Here is a 16,201-nt window from a genome sequence, read left to right as displayed (position 1 = left end):
CAGATATGTCTTGGTGCTCGGGATACCTGAGCGACTTTCTTGATTAAAAGTTACCGATGCAGCTGATACCAATTCGCCACAGACCGTTACATTGTCACCAGTAAAAATTGCACTACTAATAATACAGAATAATGAACTTCGATAGTCAGGCATTCAACTCATCTCCACCCCTCCTTGGCCCCAAACACATCCATTTCAGCGTGTAACCACGTATTGTACCTTGACAGTTCGTGCCGTCGCCTGTTCATTGCTGCTCCTCAGCCGATGACGCTGATCTTTGTGTTTAAACAAAGTGAGCACTGCTGTGTAAGATCGTGACTTTCTGACGGTAGGGCAGCCAGAAAAACGGAACGATAATACGAACAGAACACTAGTCCTGGCATTCCAAAACCAGACTTCGGCTCTGCTGCCGAGTGTACATTGTGATAAAACTTCCTGACGGATTAATACTGGATGCCGGACTGAAACTTCAACCCGGACCTCTACCTTCCGCTGGAAAATCAAGCAGCTGAGCTATTCTTACGCACCTGGCTAAGCTGCAGCATATCAGTACCACTTTTCTGCTGCGGCGCATATCTCGCTGGTTCGGCACTCCCAAACGCATATAATTGGGAAAACCTTGGTCAGGAGACCGGTACTGCCATACTGAAGCATTGACGGGCTCGTGAAATGCGTTCAGACGACCGACTTAGGAGAGCGTTACGCACAACAGTTAGAAATCCGGGTCTGGTTTTTAGATAGTTTTAATATGTCAGGAAGTTGCAATCTTACCAACGTTTGCAACCTTATTCATATGTAGCCGCCGACAACGTTTCCTGACCATCAAGCAATGCGCTGCGGATCGGAAACCGCAGATTCGAGATTAAACGTCACCATTGCCTCAAGACACCAAAGATAAGTTGTTTTACAGACTCGAAAAAGGCATCGCTAGTAGGAGCAGTAAAATGCAACATTTTCTACTACTGAGGAATCTTTTTATGCAGTCCTACAACAGTACAACCAATTTTCGTCTCTGACGTCGCTCATTCTATTTCTAAGGCTCCATTTTCTCCAACTTGTGTGAAACAGTTTAAGCCACTTCATTGTACAGTATCTAAATTTAAGGTCAGCTATCCTCCTCTGAAATGGGAAATACGATTACGATGCATTGCTACGAATAAGCTGAGGTCATAATATACTTCCGGTCTCATTTTCAGAGATTTATTCATCCCTTTTCGTTATCTGAGTCCCTGCTGATGTGATTGCGTCCGACCCGGTGGCTCCTCTTCCTATACCTCTATGGCTATAATTCATGCTAGACGTCCGCATTCCATTTCTCTTTGTTCATGGCCTCCTTCACACCTACTGTTCGATGCTTCGATAGTGTGAGACGCCTCAGATGTTCTAAGCCAGCTAGTAATTCGAGACATCTTCTTCAACACGCAATCTATCTTTTTTAACACATTAATAAAAGGAACTTACCCGCTTGTTCCACTTTCTTTATCACTCAGCAAAGTATCCATTTATTATACAGGGTGATTTTGTGATGATGTCACTAACTGTCAGGGATGATGGAGAAGTGTAAATGCATCAATTTGAGGTAAGATATGCTAGCCGGGAAACGACAGAGTCGAAAGATATGAGCGAAAATCTGCTCAAGTTCCACCTCAGCCTTGCGCAGCGCTCGAACTGAGGGCCTCAACTTTAGAATCCTGACCATGACATACAGAATTTCCGCTGAATACTCCACAATATCCTCAGATAATTTGCCCTGTTGATGGATTAGGAATGGAGCAGGTAACTTGATGTCAGAGGGACCGAAAATCCTAAATCTACGGTACAGTAATAATGGATACCATTAGCCGACACAAGTTTCATGAGCTGCTACATTTCCAACAGTTGTTCGAAATGGTATCCCCCAGCGTCAATTCAGCCATCGCATCGTCGCAATTCTATCGTAGTCGTTCTAGTATCTCCGCTGTCAGTGTTGCACGCAGGGCGAATTCTTACCAGGAGATTCTTTTCAGTCTCGACACAAGACTTTTCACATCGCCGCACAAGAAGAAATTAAGTGGGGTGAAACCAGGTGAACATGCTGGCTACGAAACAGGGCCTGCTCTGTCTCTCTACTTTTCACGTAATGTCTGATCAAGGTGTTCACGAACCCTCAGTCCAAAGCGAGGCAGAGTTCCATCACGTTGAAACCACATATGTTGACGAATAGCCAGTGCGCCTCGAGATTGCCTTCCCTGCAGTCTCAGCAAGAACAGCAGCTGTACACATATTCTACTGCCAAAGGTATCAGAACGGTTTTCACTCATAAATTTCGACTAGGTTGTCTTAAATTGATCCATCCATTTTTCTCCATCATACCTGAAAGTTTATAACATCATCACGAAATCACCCTGTATATCGCCTTTCGTTCTGAATTAGCATTTTAGGCTGAACAAAGAAATCGGATGTAGCCCGACCGTTACAAATGTAAGGCAGGAACCTGAATTCTCACTTTCTGGGAAAATGTTCTTACCAGCCGAAACTATGCAGAGGCACCGCATAGCCCTCTTCCGGTTTGACAACACCTTTCAGTGATGTAAGATGATAAGAGGTCCGAGCATCGAGTTTAAATTTACGACCTACAGCGCTCCTTGCGGCTATGAACCTCGGCCGCCATATTGAACTCGGTCAGAATACTGAGAGGAGCAAGTCTATCTTTTGTCTGTGTGGAAAGTGAACTGCTTTATTTCGCGAATTTTGGAATTTGTTTAGCGAAATGTAAATTTAAAATGGCGTTCAACTGCACGAATAGAAGTGACAGGTGCTAGCGTAGAGATGGGCAGCAAATATGAGACAGGACAGATTGTTTCGAACTACGACGAGCCACGTCTTCTCAAATTAGTCTGAAGACAAATATAAGTACGACATAAAAGATCAGAGACGCCTTTTGTCCAAGTCAGTCCCAACTGTCTTTAATTTTCTACAACATTAAAAAAAATAAAAAAAGATGAGATCGCACAACCAGGAGTCAGAAAGTGAACTTTTAAAAACTTGGTCAGTAATATTCTTAATGAGTCTTCATTAGCGCATAGTAAGTCCGTAGCTTAATAATTATACTGCTTTTACGTATTTTCATACAAACAAAATACCGTTTCTGTTAGCCAACCGCGACGTATTTCGAAGTTTCCTTCATATCTTCATGCAGTACCTGCTCATTTTCCGGGCAGCAAGAAGCTATCTTGGGTGGACGAAAATATTTTGAGTCTTCTTGCAGTCTTATCTACATCTAAAAGTTGTCCGCCCCAGTAGCTGAGTGGTCAGCGTGACGGATTGCCGTCCTCTGGGCCCGGGTTCGATTCCCGGCTGGGTCGGAGATTTTCTCCGCTCAGGGACTGGGTGTTGTGTTGTGTTCATCATCATTTCATCCCCATCCGGCGTGCAGGTCGCCCAATGTGGCGCCGAATGTCATAAGACCTGCGATATGGCGGCCGGACCTGCCCCGCGAAGGGCCTCCCGGCCAATGACGCCAAACGCTCATTTCCATCTAAAAGTTTGTATCATATTTCGACTAAAACATTCCTTTTTGGCTGCTAGTGTACACCGAAATCACCACTGTTTACTATTTTTTGAGAAAAAAAATCAAGCATGAGCTATCTGAAGTTAATCAAATCAATTTTAAGGGGCGGTGACGCAGCAGAAGATTCCCTTGACTACAGATAAAATGGTGAAATTTAAACTCGTTTGGTCCGAATACCGACGACTGCACTTGCAGCACTGTGACGGTCCTGAGACTTGCGGCTGTGTGGTTTCTGTAAAAGTACGAGCTTTACAAGGGCAGCGCGTCGCCTGCTCGCACAGACCGCTCTACCGGAAGCGCGACTGCGCTGATTGAGTCGTCGTCTCGTCCGGCCAGTCTCCCGTTACGGACTTGTTACAGACGGGACTCGCAACTTCCACGGCAACGGCATACCAGGTCGTGACCAGACAGTTACCGTGGCCTGCATCCCCATATGGCCGCCGCCGTAGTCATCGGCATGTCGTGTGTGGCCCCTCCCGCTTACCTCCATCCCGTATGGCGGCTGCGGCACATCCTGTTAAAGGGCAAGCAGTTGCACAGCTCCCACCAGTGCAGGGGACACAGTTCGTAGTCAGGAAAAAATGAGCACTGTCGCTGGAGATTGTACCACTGACTGATTGTTGTTGTGATCTTCAGTCATAAGACTGCTTTGACGCAACTTTCCGCGCTAGCCTGTCCTGTGCAAGCATTTTTCTCTCCGTGTAATTAACACAGCCTACATCCGTTTGAACCCGTCTCCTTTATACGAACCTTCTTCATCTCCACTAAAACTTTTACTTTCCCCACCCATACGTAAAGGCACCAAAGAGGTAGTTCTCACTTTGCGCTTGATAATGGAAACAAGATTGAAGAAAAATCAGTATACTCTTAGAGGATTCATCGACCTACAGAAAGCGTTCGACAATGTAAAATGGTGCAAGACGTTCGAAATTCTGAGAAAAATAGTAGTACGCTATACGGAGGGACTGGCAATGCACGATATGTACAAGGACCATCTATACATCGAAGAAGCATGACGGAATAAAAGGGAAGTTGAAGTGTGGGATTAAAATTCAGGGTGAAATGGTATCAATGATACGATTCGCTGGTGACATTGCTACCCGCAGTGAATGAGAGGAAGAATTACAGGATCTGTTAAAAGGAATGAACATTCAAATGAGTACAGAATATGGATTGTGAGTAAATCGAAGAAATACGAAAGTAATGAGAAGTAGCAGAAATGAGAACAACGGGAAGCAGAATGTCAGAATTGGTGATCACGAATTAGGCCAAGTTAACGTATTCTGCTATCTTGGGAGCAAAATAACCCATGACGGACGAAACGAGGAGGACATAAAAAGCAGACTAGTACAGGCTAAGAGGGCGTTCCTGCCCAAGAGAAGTCTGCTGGCATCAAACATTGGCTTTAATATGAGGCAGAAATCTCTGAGAATGTACGTTTGGGGCACAGCATTGTATCAGTGAATCAGGGGTTGTGGGAAAACCAGAACAGAGGAGAATCGAAGCGAATCAAGTAGACTGGTAAGATAAGGAATGAGTGGGGTCTGCGCAGAATCGGCGAGGAAGGGAATATGTGGAAAACGCTGACAAGAAGAATGGACTGGATGACAGGATATGTGTTAAGGCATCAGAGAATAACCTCTATGGTACTAAAGGGAACCGCAGAGGGTAAAAACTATAGGGGAAGACAGAGGTATGAATAAATCCAACAAATAATTAAGTAAAAAGGGTGCAAGTGCTACTCTGAGTTGAAGAGGTTAGTGCAGGAGGAGAATTCGTCGGGGGCCGCACCAAACCACTCCGAGGATCCGTGAATAAATAAAAAAAATTTAAAAAAATAAAAACACATTACTTTCCACCATTACTAAACTGAGGAGTATTTGATGCCAGAGATATTATTTCTCCAATTCCCTTCACTACATCCTCATTAGTTATTCGATCTACCCATCTAACACCAAAGCATTCTTCTGTAGTACCACAATTTAATAGCTTCTTCTTGTGTGACCTGTTTATTGTTCAAGTTAAATTTCCGTACAAGGCAATACTCCTGACAAATACATTCAGAAAAGACTTCCTGACACTTACATTTTATATTCGATGTCAGCAAACTTCTCTTTTTCCGAATTTCTGTCTTGCTACTGTCAATCTACGTTTTATATCCTATCTCGGCCATCGTTAGTTATTTTACTGCCAACTCATCTTCCCCTGTCCCATTTCCTAACCTAATTACTCATCATCGTCTGATTTAATTTGAGTACAATGTTTTACTTCTGTCGAAGTTCATCTTATAGATTCTTTTCAAGGCACTATCCATTCCTTCCAGGTGTTCTTACAAGTCTTCTGATGTCTTGGACGGAAATACAATGTCATCGGCAAACCTCAACATTTTTATTTCTTCTTCCCGAACGTTGATATACCTTTGCAAATCTCTTCTGAGTTTCCTGCACAGCTATCTCATTGTAAGGACTAAATAACATCGGAAATGACTGATTGACCATTATGTTATGCGACAACAATCTGAAAAGTATTTCACAATTTAGTTACCTGCTTCGACCATTCATTGGCCATCATCGGACTGTATTCAGATAAAACAGAAGAGACAAAGAATCATTATAGAATCTATAAAATCTGCCATCAACAATCCATGGAATTATAAAATAAGAATAAAATTATACGTAAAACCATATGCTCTAAGAGGTGACATAGCGTTTTATTGCATCATCTACATAAATGTGGTGAGCAGTAGGTAGGTTTTATAGGCAGAATGAAATCCCTTTGTCTAATCATTCATGTTTACGTTCATGAAAGGAGTAGCCACTTTTACAGATTCGAGAGTGATTCCTTCTCTCCATTATTTTTTGTATATGTGCAGTGTGAGAATGTCCATTGAATGGTTGCAACCGGCTACTACATTGCGAAATCGTTTTGTTATTGTTGTCAAAAACAAAAGACAGTTCACAGTACCAAAGTGAATATGAAGGAAGTCTATGGTAGCAGGGTGAATTTCTGACGTGCAGTGATGACATTTACTGAAAAATTATTTGCTCTGTTGGCAGTCAAATCCGGATCTGTACGAGGTAGAGGGATAGAAGGTGATAGGATTCATTAGAGAATGAACCAGACTGAAGAACGATAAGGAAGGAAATCGGCCGGCCTGTTGTAAGATACCAACCTAGCATTCACTTTAAGTGGTTTAGGGCATGTGTAGTCTGTCATTCGCGAGCGCAATCCATAAGTATTTTATGCATGTAAGTCAAAAACTTGCTTCAAAAGAACTAAAGATATTCTGAGATTTGAGTAGCATAATCGAGGGAGTATTCCTTCTTGAATTACAGTGAAGGAATTATGTTTTTCTTGAAACGTCGGAGAAACTCATCGCTTTGTTTTTTAATTTTACACGAAATACACTCGGGAGAGACAAACTTTCGATATATCGTTCACAATAAGCTTTGTTTACCAAGAATGCATCTATAATTTACTTCCTCTCCATAGAGAGCTACAAACAGCAGAAAAAATACAGTTTCTAGAGCCTGTTTTTGATAATGTGGCCACAGCCTTTTGTATAATACCCCAAATACCAGTCGTATTTCTTCAAGTAAATGTGACTGAATGCGGATTTCTTAACTAAAACTTCGCGTAATCTACCGTTACACCTAAGTGGCTTGGCACTGGAGAAACTGAAGGCTTATCCATTTAGACGTCAAAGAATGGTCATGAAATAATGCAGTAATCACCTACAATTTTAATTTTAGTTTAACAGGAAGTACAGTCTTGCTAAAGAAAACTTTTGAGTTACATTTGTAACCCGTATATTCAAATGCTCAAGGCAGTGGAGCTGTGTTAGCTGACTGTGTGCCTGTTGTGTGTCTGCACAGACGCGGAGAAGCCGAGCTACGGACAGGGCACGCTGGTGGCCGTGCCGCTGCTGGCCAAGGGCGCCGAGTCTGGAGCCGCCTGGAACGCCGTGCTGGACTCCAGCGCCGACGACATCCTGCGCATACAGGTGAGCGCGCGTCCGCCACCTGCTAGCGCTACCAGAGTGCAGCGGAGGGGAGTGTCATGGCGGTCACGTCCCTGTCCGAAGAACAATTCACCAAAACCACTTACATTTTACATCTATTAGTTTCCAAACTTTTTAGCCAACTTTTAGTGAATAATGTCTCATGAAGACTAGAGCTGTCTAAAATGCCAAGGAATTCTGCTTTACAGAGCTAGCCTCAGAGTGTGGGCTGTCAGCCTTGCCGGCTGCAGAAGACGTTCCTCACAACTAAAGGTAGCCATCCACAGGCTGACCGTATGTACCGCCAAAACAAATCAGACATGTTTTGGAGTCCGAAGAAGTTGTGTAAGGCAAGGCTTGAAGGGAAAGAACTTCCACACAGGTAAAAAAATCAGGAAGATTGGCCTAGTCGAGAAACAGGCAGATATAACTCAAAGAGAACCTTCTCGGGACATCAGCCGAATGGCAACGTCGCCTTGTATCGACCGTTCAACGAGTTTCCTGCTCGTAATCTTCACCTGAAAGTGGTGACTAGGAAAGTCGGTAAAACGTTGCTACAGGACAACCCTGTCTCTCGAATGATATTCTGAGAATATTCCATCAGTGCAGTTCTCCGAGAAAGCCTGCGTTCCTATACAGCCAAATGTACACTCTTGTATACCCGTAGTATTCATATCTGTGATCTAAAACTTATTACTAAGCGAAATACTGATTGTGGGGAGCGCGCATTTCGATTTTATATGGTGTATATTACGACCCTGTAAAAGTTAAGACAGTTCCTTAAATCACTGCAAGATGCACTTACTTGTCAAATTTCCAAATGATGTACTTCTCTGAATTTTCCAGTTTCTTCCAAGTTCAGCTATACCGATGGACTATGCGCTAATGTAAACAAATTATTAGTTTATTATTGTATTGGAATATTTATAAATTTATTGATATTATTGTTATTAACATTCTGCTTATGTATGGCATGTTAAAGTTGGGTATAGGTAGAGGGACAGAGTATCAACAATTCATAGTGAAAGTAGCCTACATATTGAAGAACAATAGCCAACTCTGGCAGGCGTGCAAGTGTCACTCTCATCCCCCCTCGCACCACTAGACGCCAAAGATGGAACATATTTGTCAAGTCACCCTACATCACGAACATACTGCGATCTCTTGAAGGTCTGAAAATTGGATCCGCGCCTGTTATAGCCCACCCTGGCTGAACAGTCCCTTTGACTGTTCAGAGATGTCACTAAACCCGCCCAAAGATGTAAACAATCATGCATGAGTAGCGCCTATTAGACGGAGGGGGTCCGACAACCGATCAGTTCCAGTCATTCCACCAGGAAGGAGATACACAGCTCGTGTTGTCTGTAGTTCAACCATGCCTAGACGGTCAATACTGTGGTTCGATCGCGTCCGCATTGTTACTTTGTGCCAGGAAGGGTTCTGAACAAGAGAGGTGTCCAGGCGTCTCGGAGTGAACCAAAGCGATGTTGTTCGGACATGGAGGAGATACAGAGAGACAGGAACTGTCGATGACATGCCTCGCTCAGGCCGCCCAAGGGCTACTACTGCAGTGGATGACTGCTACCTACGGATTATGGCTTGGAGGAACCCTGACAGCAATGCCACCATGTTGGATAATGCTTTTCGTGCAGCCACAGGACGTTGTGTTACGACTCAAACTGTGCGCAATAGACTGCATGATACGCAACTTCACTCCCGACGTCCACGGTGAGGCCCATGTTTGCAACCACGACACCCTGCAGCTCGGTACAGATGGGCCCAACAACAAACCGAATGGACCGCTCAGCATTGGCATCACGTCCTCTTCACCTATAAGTATCACATATGCATCCAACCAGACGATCGTCGGAGATGTGTTTGGAGGCAACCCGGTCAGGCTGATCGCCTTAGACACACTGTCCAGCGAGTGCAGCAAGGTAGAGGTTCCCTGCTGTTTTCGGGTGCCATTGTCTGGGGCCGACGTATGCCGCTGGTGGTAATGGAAGGCGCCGTAACGGCTGTACGATACGTGAATGCCATCCTCCGACCGATAGTGCAACCATATCGGCAGCATATTGCCGAGGCATTTGTCTTTATGGACGACAATTCGCACCCCCATTGTGCACATCTTGTAAATGACTCCCTTCAGGATAACAACATCGCTCGACTGCAGTGACCAGCATGTTATCCAGACGTGTACCCTATCGCACGTACTGGGATAAAATGAAAAGGGCTGTTTATGGACGATGTGACCCACCAACCACTCTGAGGGATCTTCGTCGCATCGCCGCTGAGGAGTGGGACAATTTGAACCGACAGTGCCTTGATGAACTTGTGGATAGTATGTCTCGCCGAATGCAGGCATGCATCAATGCAAGAGGACGTGCTACTCTGTATTAGAGGTACCGGTGTGTACAGCAATCTGGACCACCATCTCTGAAGGTCTCACTGTATGGTGGTACAACATGCAACGTGTGGTTTACATGAGCAATAAAAAGGGCGGAAATTATGTTTATGTTGATCTCTATTCCAGTTTTCTGTACAGATTCCAGAACTCTCGGTACCGAGGTGAACCAAAACTTTTTTTTTGTGTGTGTATTTGAGGTATTCTACGAGATTATAAGTCCTTACACGAGAGTTTACCCAAATTTATTTCGTTAGACCGTTGGTTGTTTACTATTTTGAAATAGAAAGCTATGCTCTCTAAGGGCACAATACCGAATTACTTTTCGGTGCGTTAAACTTCAGACTTTTCTTTATCTGCATCTTCATTGCCTGTTAGCAGTACTGGAAGAGTCACTGTCCTGCAGCTAGGCAAACTTCAAAACACTCGAAAGCTCATCGTCTACTTTGGAAGCCATTATTGGAAGTTTTTCAGACATCCACCAACAGTATTAACGGTCTTAAGCGAACCACTGGACACGAGAAACTATATGTCGATATTGTTCATATATATCTTGCATAGCATTTTCGTTAAGGTAATGAATAGTCGTACACATCAATGGTTTTGTGCTTACAGATTACTCCGGCGGCAGATGCTATTGTGGGAAAATGGAAAATGGACATCGACACCAAACTGAAGAACGATGGCGCAGTCAGCTACAGCTACAAGGACCCGTTCTATATCCTGTACAACCCCTGGTGCCGTCGTAAGTACTTACTCACCAGCTTAAGACTTGTAATTGTAGATTTCGCCCATGAGTCTCGGAGTTGTCACACAGCTTTAACTGTCTAAAAATGGTTTGGCATTTCAAAAACGAAATGGAAGAGGAATCGAGATTATTGTCACAGTATGCTGTTGTAACTGCAGCAGTGTGTGTACATCTTTCTTTGATGAAGTACAAGGAAGCCCTCACAAGTTCGATAACAAAAATGCATACATTGCTTTAGCAAAAACAAAATTTTATTTCCCAGTTAATGTTGTTTGAGCTTCGTGTACCTGATCCATGGAGAATCGGTTCTCCTTATTTTCTCAGAAAAGAAAGCTGTTGCCAGTTGTGCGTAGTAATCCCTCACAACTTACGTAGTCTCCTTATTCAATGGATATTTCACTGCTTCAAGCCACTTTAAGGAGCATTTTATCATCGAAATGAACAATATATAGATAGCTGCATTCTCCTAGTGCAAGAGAAATCTTTAATTTTGGCCGCTTCTGCTTCAGCTCGTTGTACAAGTACCCCAATAACGTTGTTAACTGAAGCAATCGTTGTATTATCCTTTGCCTATTAATAATCATGATGATATCTTTTGAGCTTCAAGAAGCAGACGATCTTCCGATGATAAAATTTCTGACGCGATGGAAGCATTCTACTTCGCCTCTACAGGCACTCTTGCGTTGTGAAAGTTCGTCGCTGACAACAGTGGATGCAATTCAATTCTTCGGCAAAGAATCGCTCAGTATTCATAACCGCAACTGATCTACGTTCGAAATCATACGAATTCCTATGAGAGAAGAAATTTTTGTGACCAGAATACTGAAAACTTGTTAGAGTCTAACATATTGTCGCTATCAAGATTATTAGGAAGTTAACAAAAAGTATTCAAATGTGTGTGAAATCTTATGGGACTTAAGTGCTAAGGTCATCAGTCCCTAAGCTTACACACTACTTATCCTAAATTATCCTAAGGACAAACAGACACACCAATGCCCGAGGGAGGACTCGAACCTCCGCCGGGACCAGCCGCACAGTTCTTGACTGCAGCGCCTCAGACCGCTCGGCTAATCCCGCGCGGCAGAAAGTTACTCTGGTTGGCGCCGCAACCGTGTGTTAGTCATGAAATGAGAACATTCTCAGCAGATGACGGAAAGGAATATCAAATCATGTTTCTTCCACGATCGATTTCGGCATGTTATCAATTCTCAAATTGTTTTGAATCATCTTAGCACATGTTATAATGTGTCAAAATATTTGGCCATAAATCACACACGAATCAGCCATGAAATAAATTCGACTTCAAATCCCTTACAGTCGTGTTGTCATTTCATCACAACAGATCTATCGCTTAATCAGTTGTACAATGATGTCGAACACATGAGAAAATCTGTAGCACAATGACGGAGTGCATTTCACTTTAAACTGTAGATCCCCTAGGACTGCTGTGCAAAACAGTTTACCTCCGAAAGCAAGACTACGTAGTGCGCGCCAAACCCTGTTGGATGAATTTAGGGAACCTATACTCGAAGAGGACTGTACCAACACCGTACCTATCGCGAAAGGAATATCAAATTATATTTCTTCCACGATAGATTTCGGCATGTCTGCAATGAACCGTTTTGCTGGTACGTCAACGCGGACTGTTTATCGTGTCTGCAAGGAACGGAGCAGGACTCGCAAGCGTGTATCACGATATAAAAACTCGGGAGGAACTGGTGCTGTCAGAATATGCGGATCCCCGCAGCCAGTTTCCAAGCGAATGTTGCGAAGGGAACTGCATGCACTGGACTTTTTGAATCGCGTACGAAGTAAAGGAATTCTGCTATCTGGGAAGCAAAATAATTCATGACGGACGAAGGAAGGAGGACATAGAAACCAGACTAGCACGAGCAAAGAGGGAATTCCTGGTCAAAAATAGTCTACTAGGCTCAAACTTAGGCCTTAATTTTAGGAAGAAATTTCTGAGAATGTACGTTTGGAGCACAGCATTGTACGGTAGAGAATCGTGAACTGTGAGAAAACCGCAACAGAAGAGAGTCGAAGCATTTGAGATGTGGCGCTACAGAATAATGTTGAAAATTAGGTGGACTGGTAAGGTAAGGAATGAGGAGGTTCCATGCAGTATCAGCGAAGGAATGAACATCTGAAAAACATTGACAAGAAGTAGGAATATGATGATAAGACATGTGTTATGATATTGGAGAATAACTGTCATGGTACTAGAGGAGCTATCGACGCTAAGGCCCGTAGAGGAAGAGAGCGATTTGAGTACATCGAGCAAAAAACTGAGGGCGTAGAGTTCTACTCTGAGACGCAGCGACTGGTGAAAGAGAGGGGAAAAAAGTCCCCGCGAAAGGCCACTATTGCTCACAGCATTACAAAGCTGTGTAGCTTTTTTTGGCTCAACAGCACAGAAACTGGACATTTGCTTACTGGAGGCGTGTAAGGTGTTCCGACCATCAGGTCATGGTTTTACTTCTTTTGAAACGATGCACGAAGTCGATTCTACCGGCAGCCCAATGAAGCGTGTAACCTGGAGCGTGTGGAGGATATACGAGTAACTCAGGCTGAAGGTGGTTGTGTGATCTTCTCGTGGGCGTGTTCCGCGCCACGATTTGGACCCTGTCATTTCGATTACCGTGAACTTGAACTTAAGATGTTTACTTCAGTTTTCTCGGTGGCCAGTTTTTGCCCTTTATCCTGCATCTTCATGTTGAGTATTCTGTGAACACTCCCTCCTTCAGATATAGAAACAGTCATGTTCACGTAGCTTGACACATACTATCATCGCTTGTCGAACACTCAACCACCCTCTCGCATCCCCACTACGCCACCAAATCTCGAGATCTTAATCCTATACGAAATTTCTGGGACTAACTGAAACAGAAGGCAAAACGTAACAACCGACAACATCCCTGAAATTTGCTAGCTCCATGAGATCTAACCTACAGTGAGTGGCTTCATGCGAATATACTTGCTCACCGAATTGGGATCCTCATCAAGTGTAGAGGCGGCTTTGTACGAGAGAGTAATACACTGAGATGGCAAAAGTCTTGGGACAGCGATATGCAGAAATACAGATGGCGGTAGTATCGCGTACACACAGTGTAAAAGGACAATGCATTGACTGTACTATCACGGGTACTCAGGTGATTCACGTGAAAAGGTTTCCGACTTGATTATGGCCGCACATCGGCAATTAACAGACTTCGGGCGCAAAATATTAGTTGGAGCTAGACGCGTAGGACATTACATTTCGGAAATCGTTAGGGAATTCAGTATTCTGAGATCCGCAGTGTCAAGAGTGTGTGAAGAATACCCAATTTCAGGCGTAACTTCTCACCACGGGCAACGCTGCGCCTGATGACCTCACTAAACCACCGAGACGAGCGGCGTTTTCGTAGATTTATTAGCGCTACGAAACAAGCAACACTACGTCAAATAACGATAGAAATTACTGTGGGACGTACGACGAACGTATCCGTTAGGTCAGTGCGGCGAATTTGGCGTTAATGGGCTGTGGCAGCAGACGACCGACCCGAGTGCCTTTGCTGACAGCACGACATCTCCTGGGCTCGCGACCATATCGCTTGGACTCTAGACGATTGGAAAACCGTGTCCTGGTCAGATGAGCTCCGATTTCAGATGGAAAGAGCTGATGGTGGGGTTCGAGAGCGGCGCAGACCCCACGAAGTCACGGACCCACTTTGTCAACAAGGCACTGTGCAAGCTGATAGTGTTTACATGGAATAGACTGGATCCCCTGGTCCAATTGAAGCAATCATTGACTGGAAACGGTCATGTTCGGCTATTTGGAGACCATTACCTGTCATCAGATGAATTCGCAATAGTGAATACTGACTACCATCAGCTGTAGAATGGAATGACGACAATGGAAATTTGTGCCGGACCGAATCTCGAACCCGGATTTCCCGCTAATCGCGAGCGGTCGCCTTACCATTGGGCTATCTGAACACGACTCACGGCCAGACCCAAACTTCCTTGTGTCGTCAACCACATCTACGATCTGTACTCGCACATCCATTATGTATTCGTAATTGCGAATTCATCTCATGTGTTCGCAACGGCTGTAGTCACCGCAGTGGATCGTCATCAGAATAACACAGGCACTGCAATATCGTATCTGCTGTCATGTTCCCAAACAACAACGGGATTTTTTAGGGATGACACTATGCCATGTCGTTGGGACTCAGTTATTCGCGATTGGTTTGAATAACATCCTGGGCAATTCTAGCGAATGGTTTGGCCACTCACATTTCCCCACATGAGTCGCATTGATCATTATGGAACATAATCGAGAGATCGGTTCGTGCACAGAATCCTGAAGCAATTATGGACGACTATAGAAGCAGTATTTCTTCAGGGGATTTCCAGCGACTTGTTGAGTCCATACCGCGTCGAACTGCTGCACCACGCCGGCTAAAAGGAGTCCGAACTATATTGAAGGTACAGCATGACTTTTTGGCACCTCATAGTTTTTGTCCGGTTAGCACACTACCACGTTGCCGACAGCAGTTTGACGGCTGCAGTCTAGCAGCTGGAGTTTGAGATGGTGCGTGTCGGATCGCGGCCCGTGCCCCGCGTTCCTCCGGAATGGAGTTAGCCGTTTGACAGGTCACAGCCTCCGACCTCTGGCCTCACTCTTTCCCCATTCTTGTCCCGGGACGCGGGTGTCAGTTCTACGCAGTATAGGCAACCGATGTGCTCACGCTGCACTTCGTGGTGCTAGGAGGCATTTACTAAGGGACAGAAGTTCACTACAACGAGGAAACGGCGGCTCGATTGCACCGAGTCGCTACAACGACGTCCTCATCTAATTCCACTTTGATCATCTTGGAGAAGTGAGGGCATTATTATTCTATTGTTCAAGAGTTTGGACTGAAGTGTACAATAAAACAACTCATACAGGGCGCGATGAAAACTAATGCCTTTGAATTTTTATACGAAAACTCTTAAGGCTTTTTGAATAAAACAAACGTTATTAACATTCTACATCTTTATTCTTCATATCTACATATTTATTTCTCAACCTAGTCACCCTGACGACAAACACATTTCTCCCAGCGAGAGACCTGTTTGTTGATACCGTCACTGTATAGTGTATGTTTGACTTTGTTGACGGAGCCAAAATTTCACCTCTGGTTGCAACGTTCCATCACTACCAAAGCGAATTCCTCAAAAGTGTTCTTCAAATTTTGGAAACAGATGGAAATCGGGTGGGGAAAAGTCGTAACTGTACGGTGGAACGATCAATAACAGTGAACTCAAAGCGTGGGACTGTTGCATATATCAAATGGTTCAAATGTGTCTGAGCACTATGGGACTTATCTTATGAGGTCATCAGTCTGCTAGAACTTAGAACTACTTAAACCTAACTAACCTAAGGACATCACACGCATCCATGCCCGAGGCAGGATTCGAACCTGCGACCGTTGCGATCGCGCGGTTCCAGATTGTAGCGCTTAGAACCGCTCG

General features: G+C 44.3%; 1 protein-coding gene across 2 annotated transcripts in view; it reads left to right on the top strand.

Annotated features, from left to right (window-relative positions):
* The window catches only part of LOC126457206 (annulin), a 478,708-nt gene that overhangs the window by 422,558 nt on the left and 39,949 nt on the right, over nt 1-16,201 (top strand). For both annotated transcript variants that reach the window (XM_050093306.1, XM_050093305.1), the window contains exons 3-4: nt 7,426-7,553; nt 10,570-10,699. In XM_050093306.1, coding sequence (XP_049949263.1) covers nt 7,426-7,553; nt 10,570-10,699 — 258 coding nt within the window. The remainder of the gene's footprint in view (nt 1-7,425; nt 7,554-10,569; nt 10,700-16,201) is intronic.

The sequence above is a fragment of the Schistocerca serialis genome, chromosome 2 (assembly GCF_023864345.2).
Source record: "Schistocerca serialis cubense isolate TAMUIC-IGC-003099 chromosome 2, iqSchSeri2.2, whole genome shotgun sequence".
Lineage (NCBI taxonomy): Eukaryota > Metazoa > Arthropoda > Insecta > Orthoptera > Acrididae > Schistocerca > Schistocerca serialis.
Note: the sequence above shows the minus strand (reverse complement) of the source record. Positions and strands in the feature narration are given on the sequence as shown.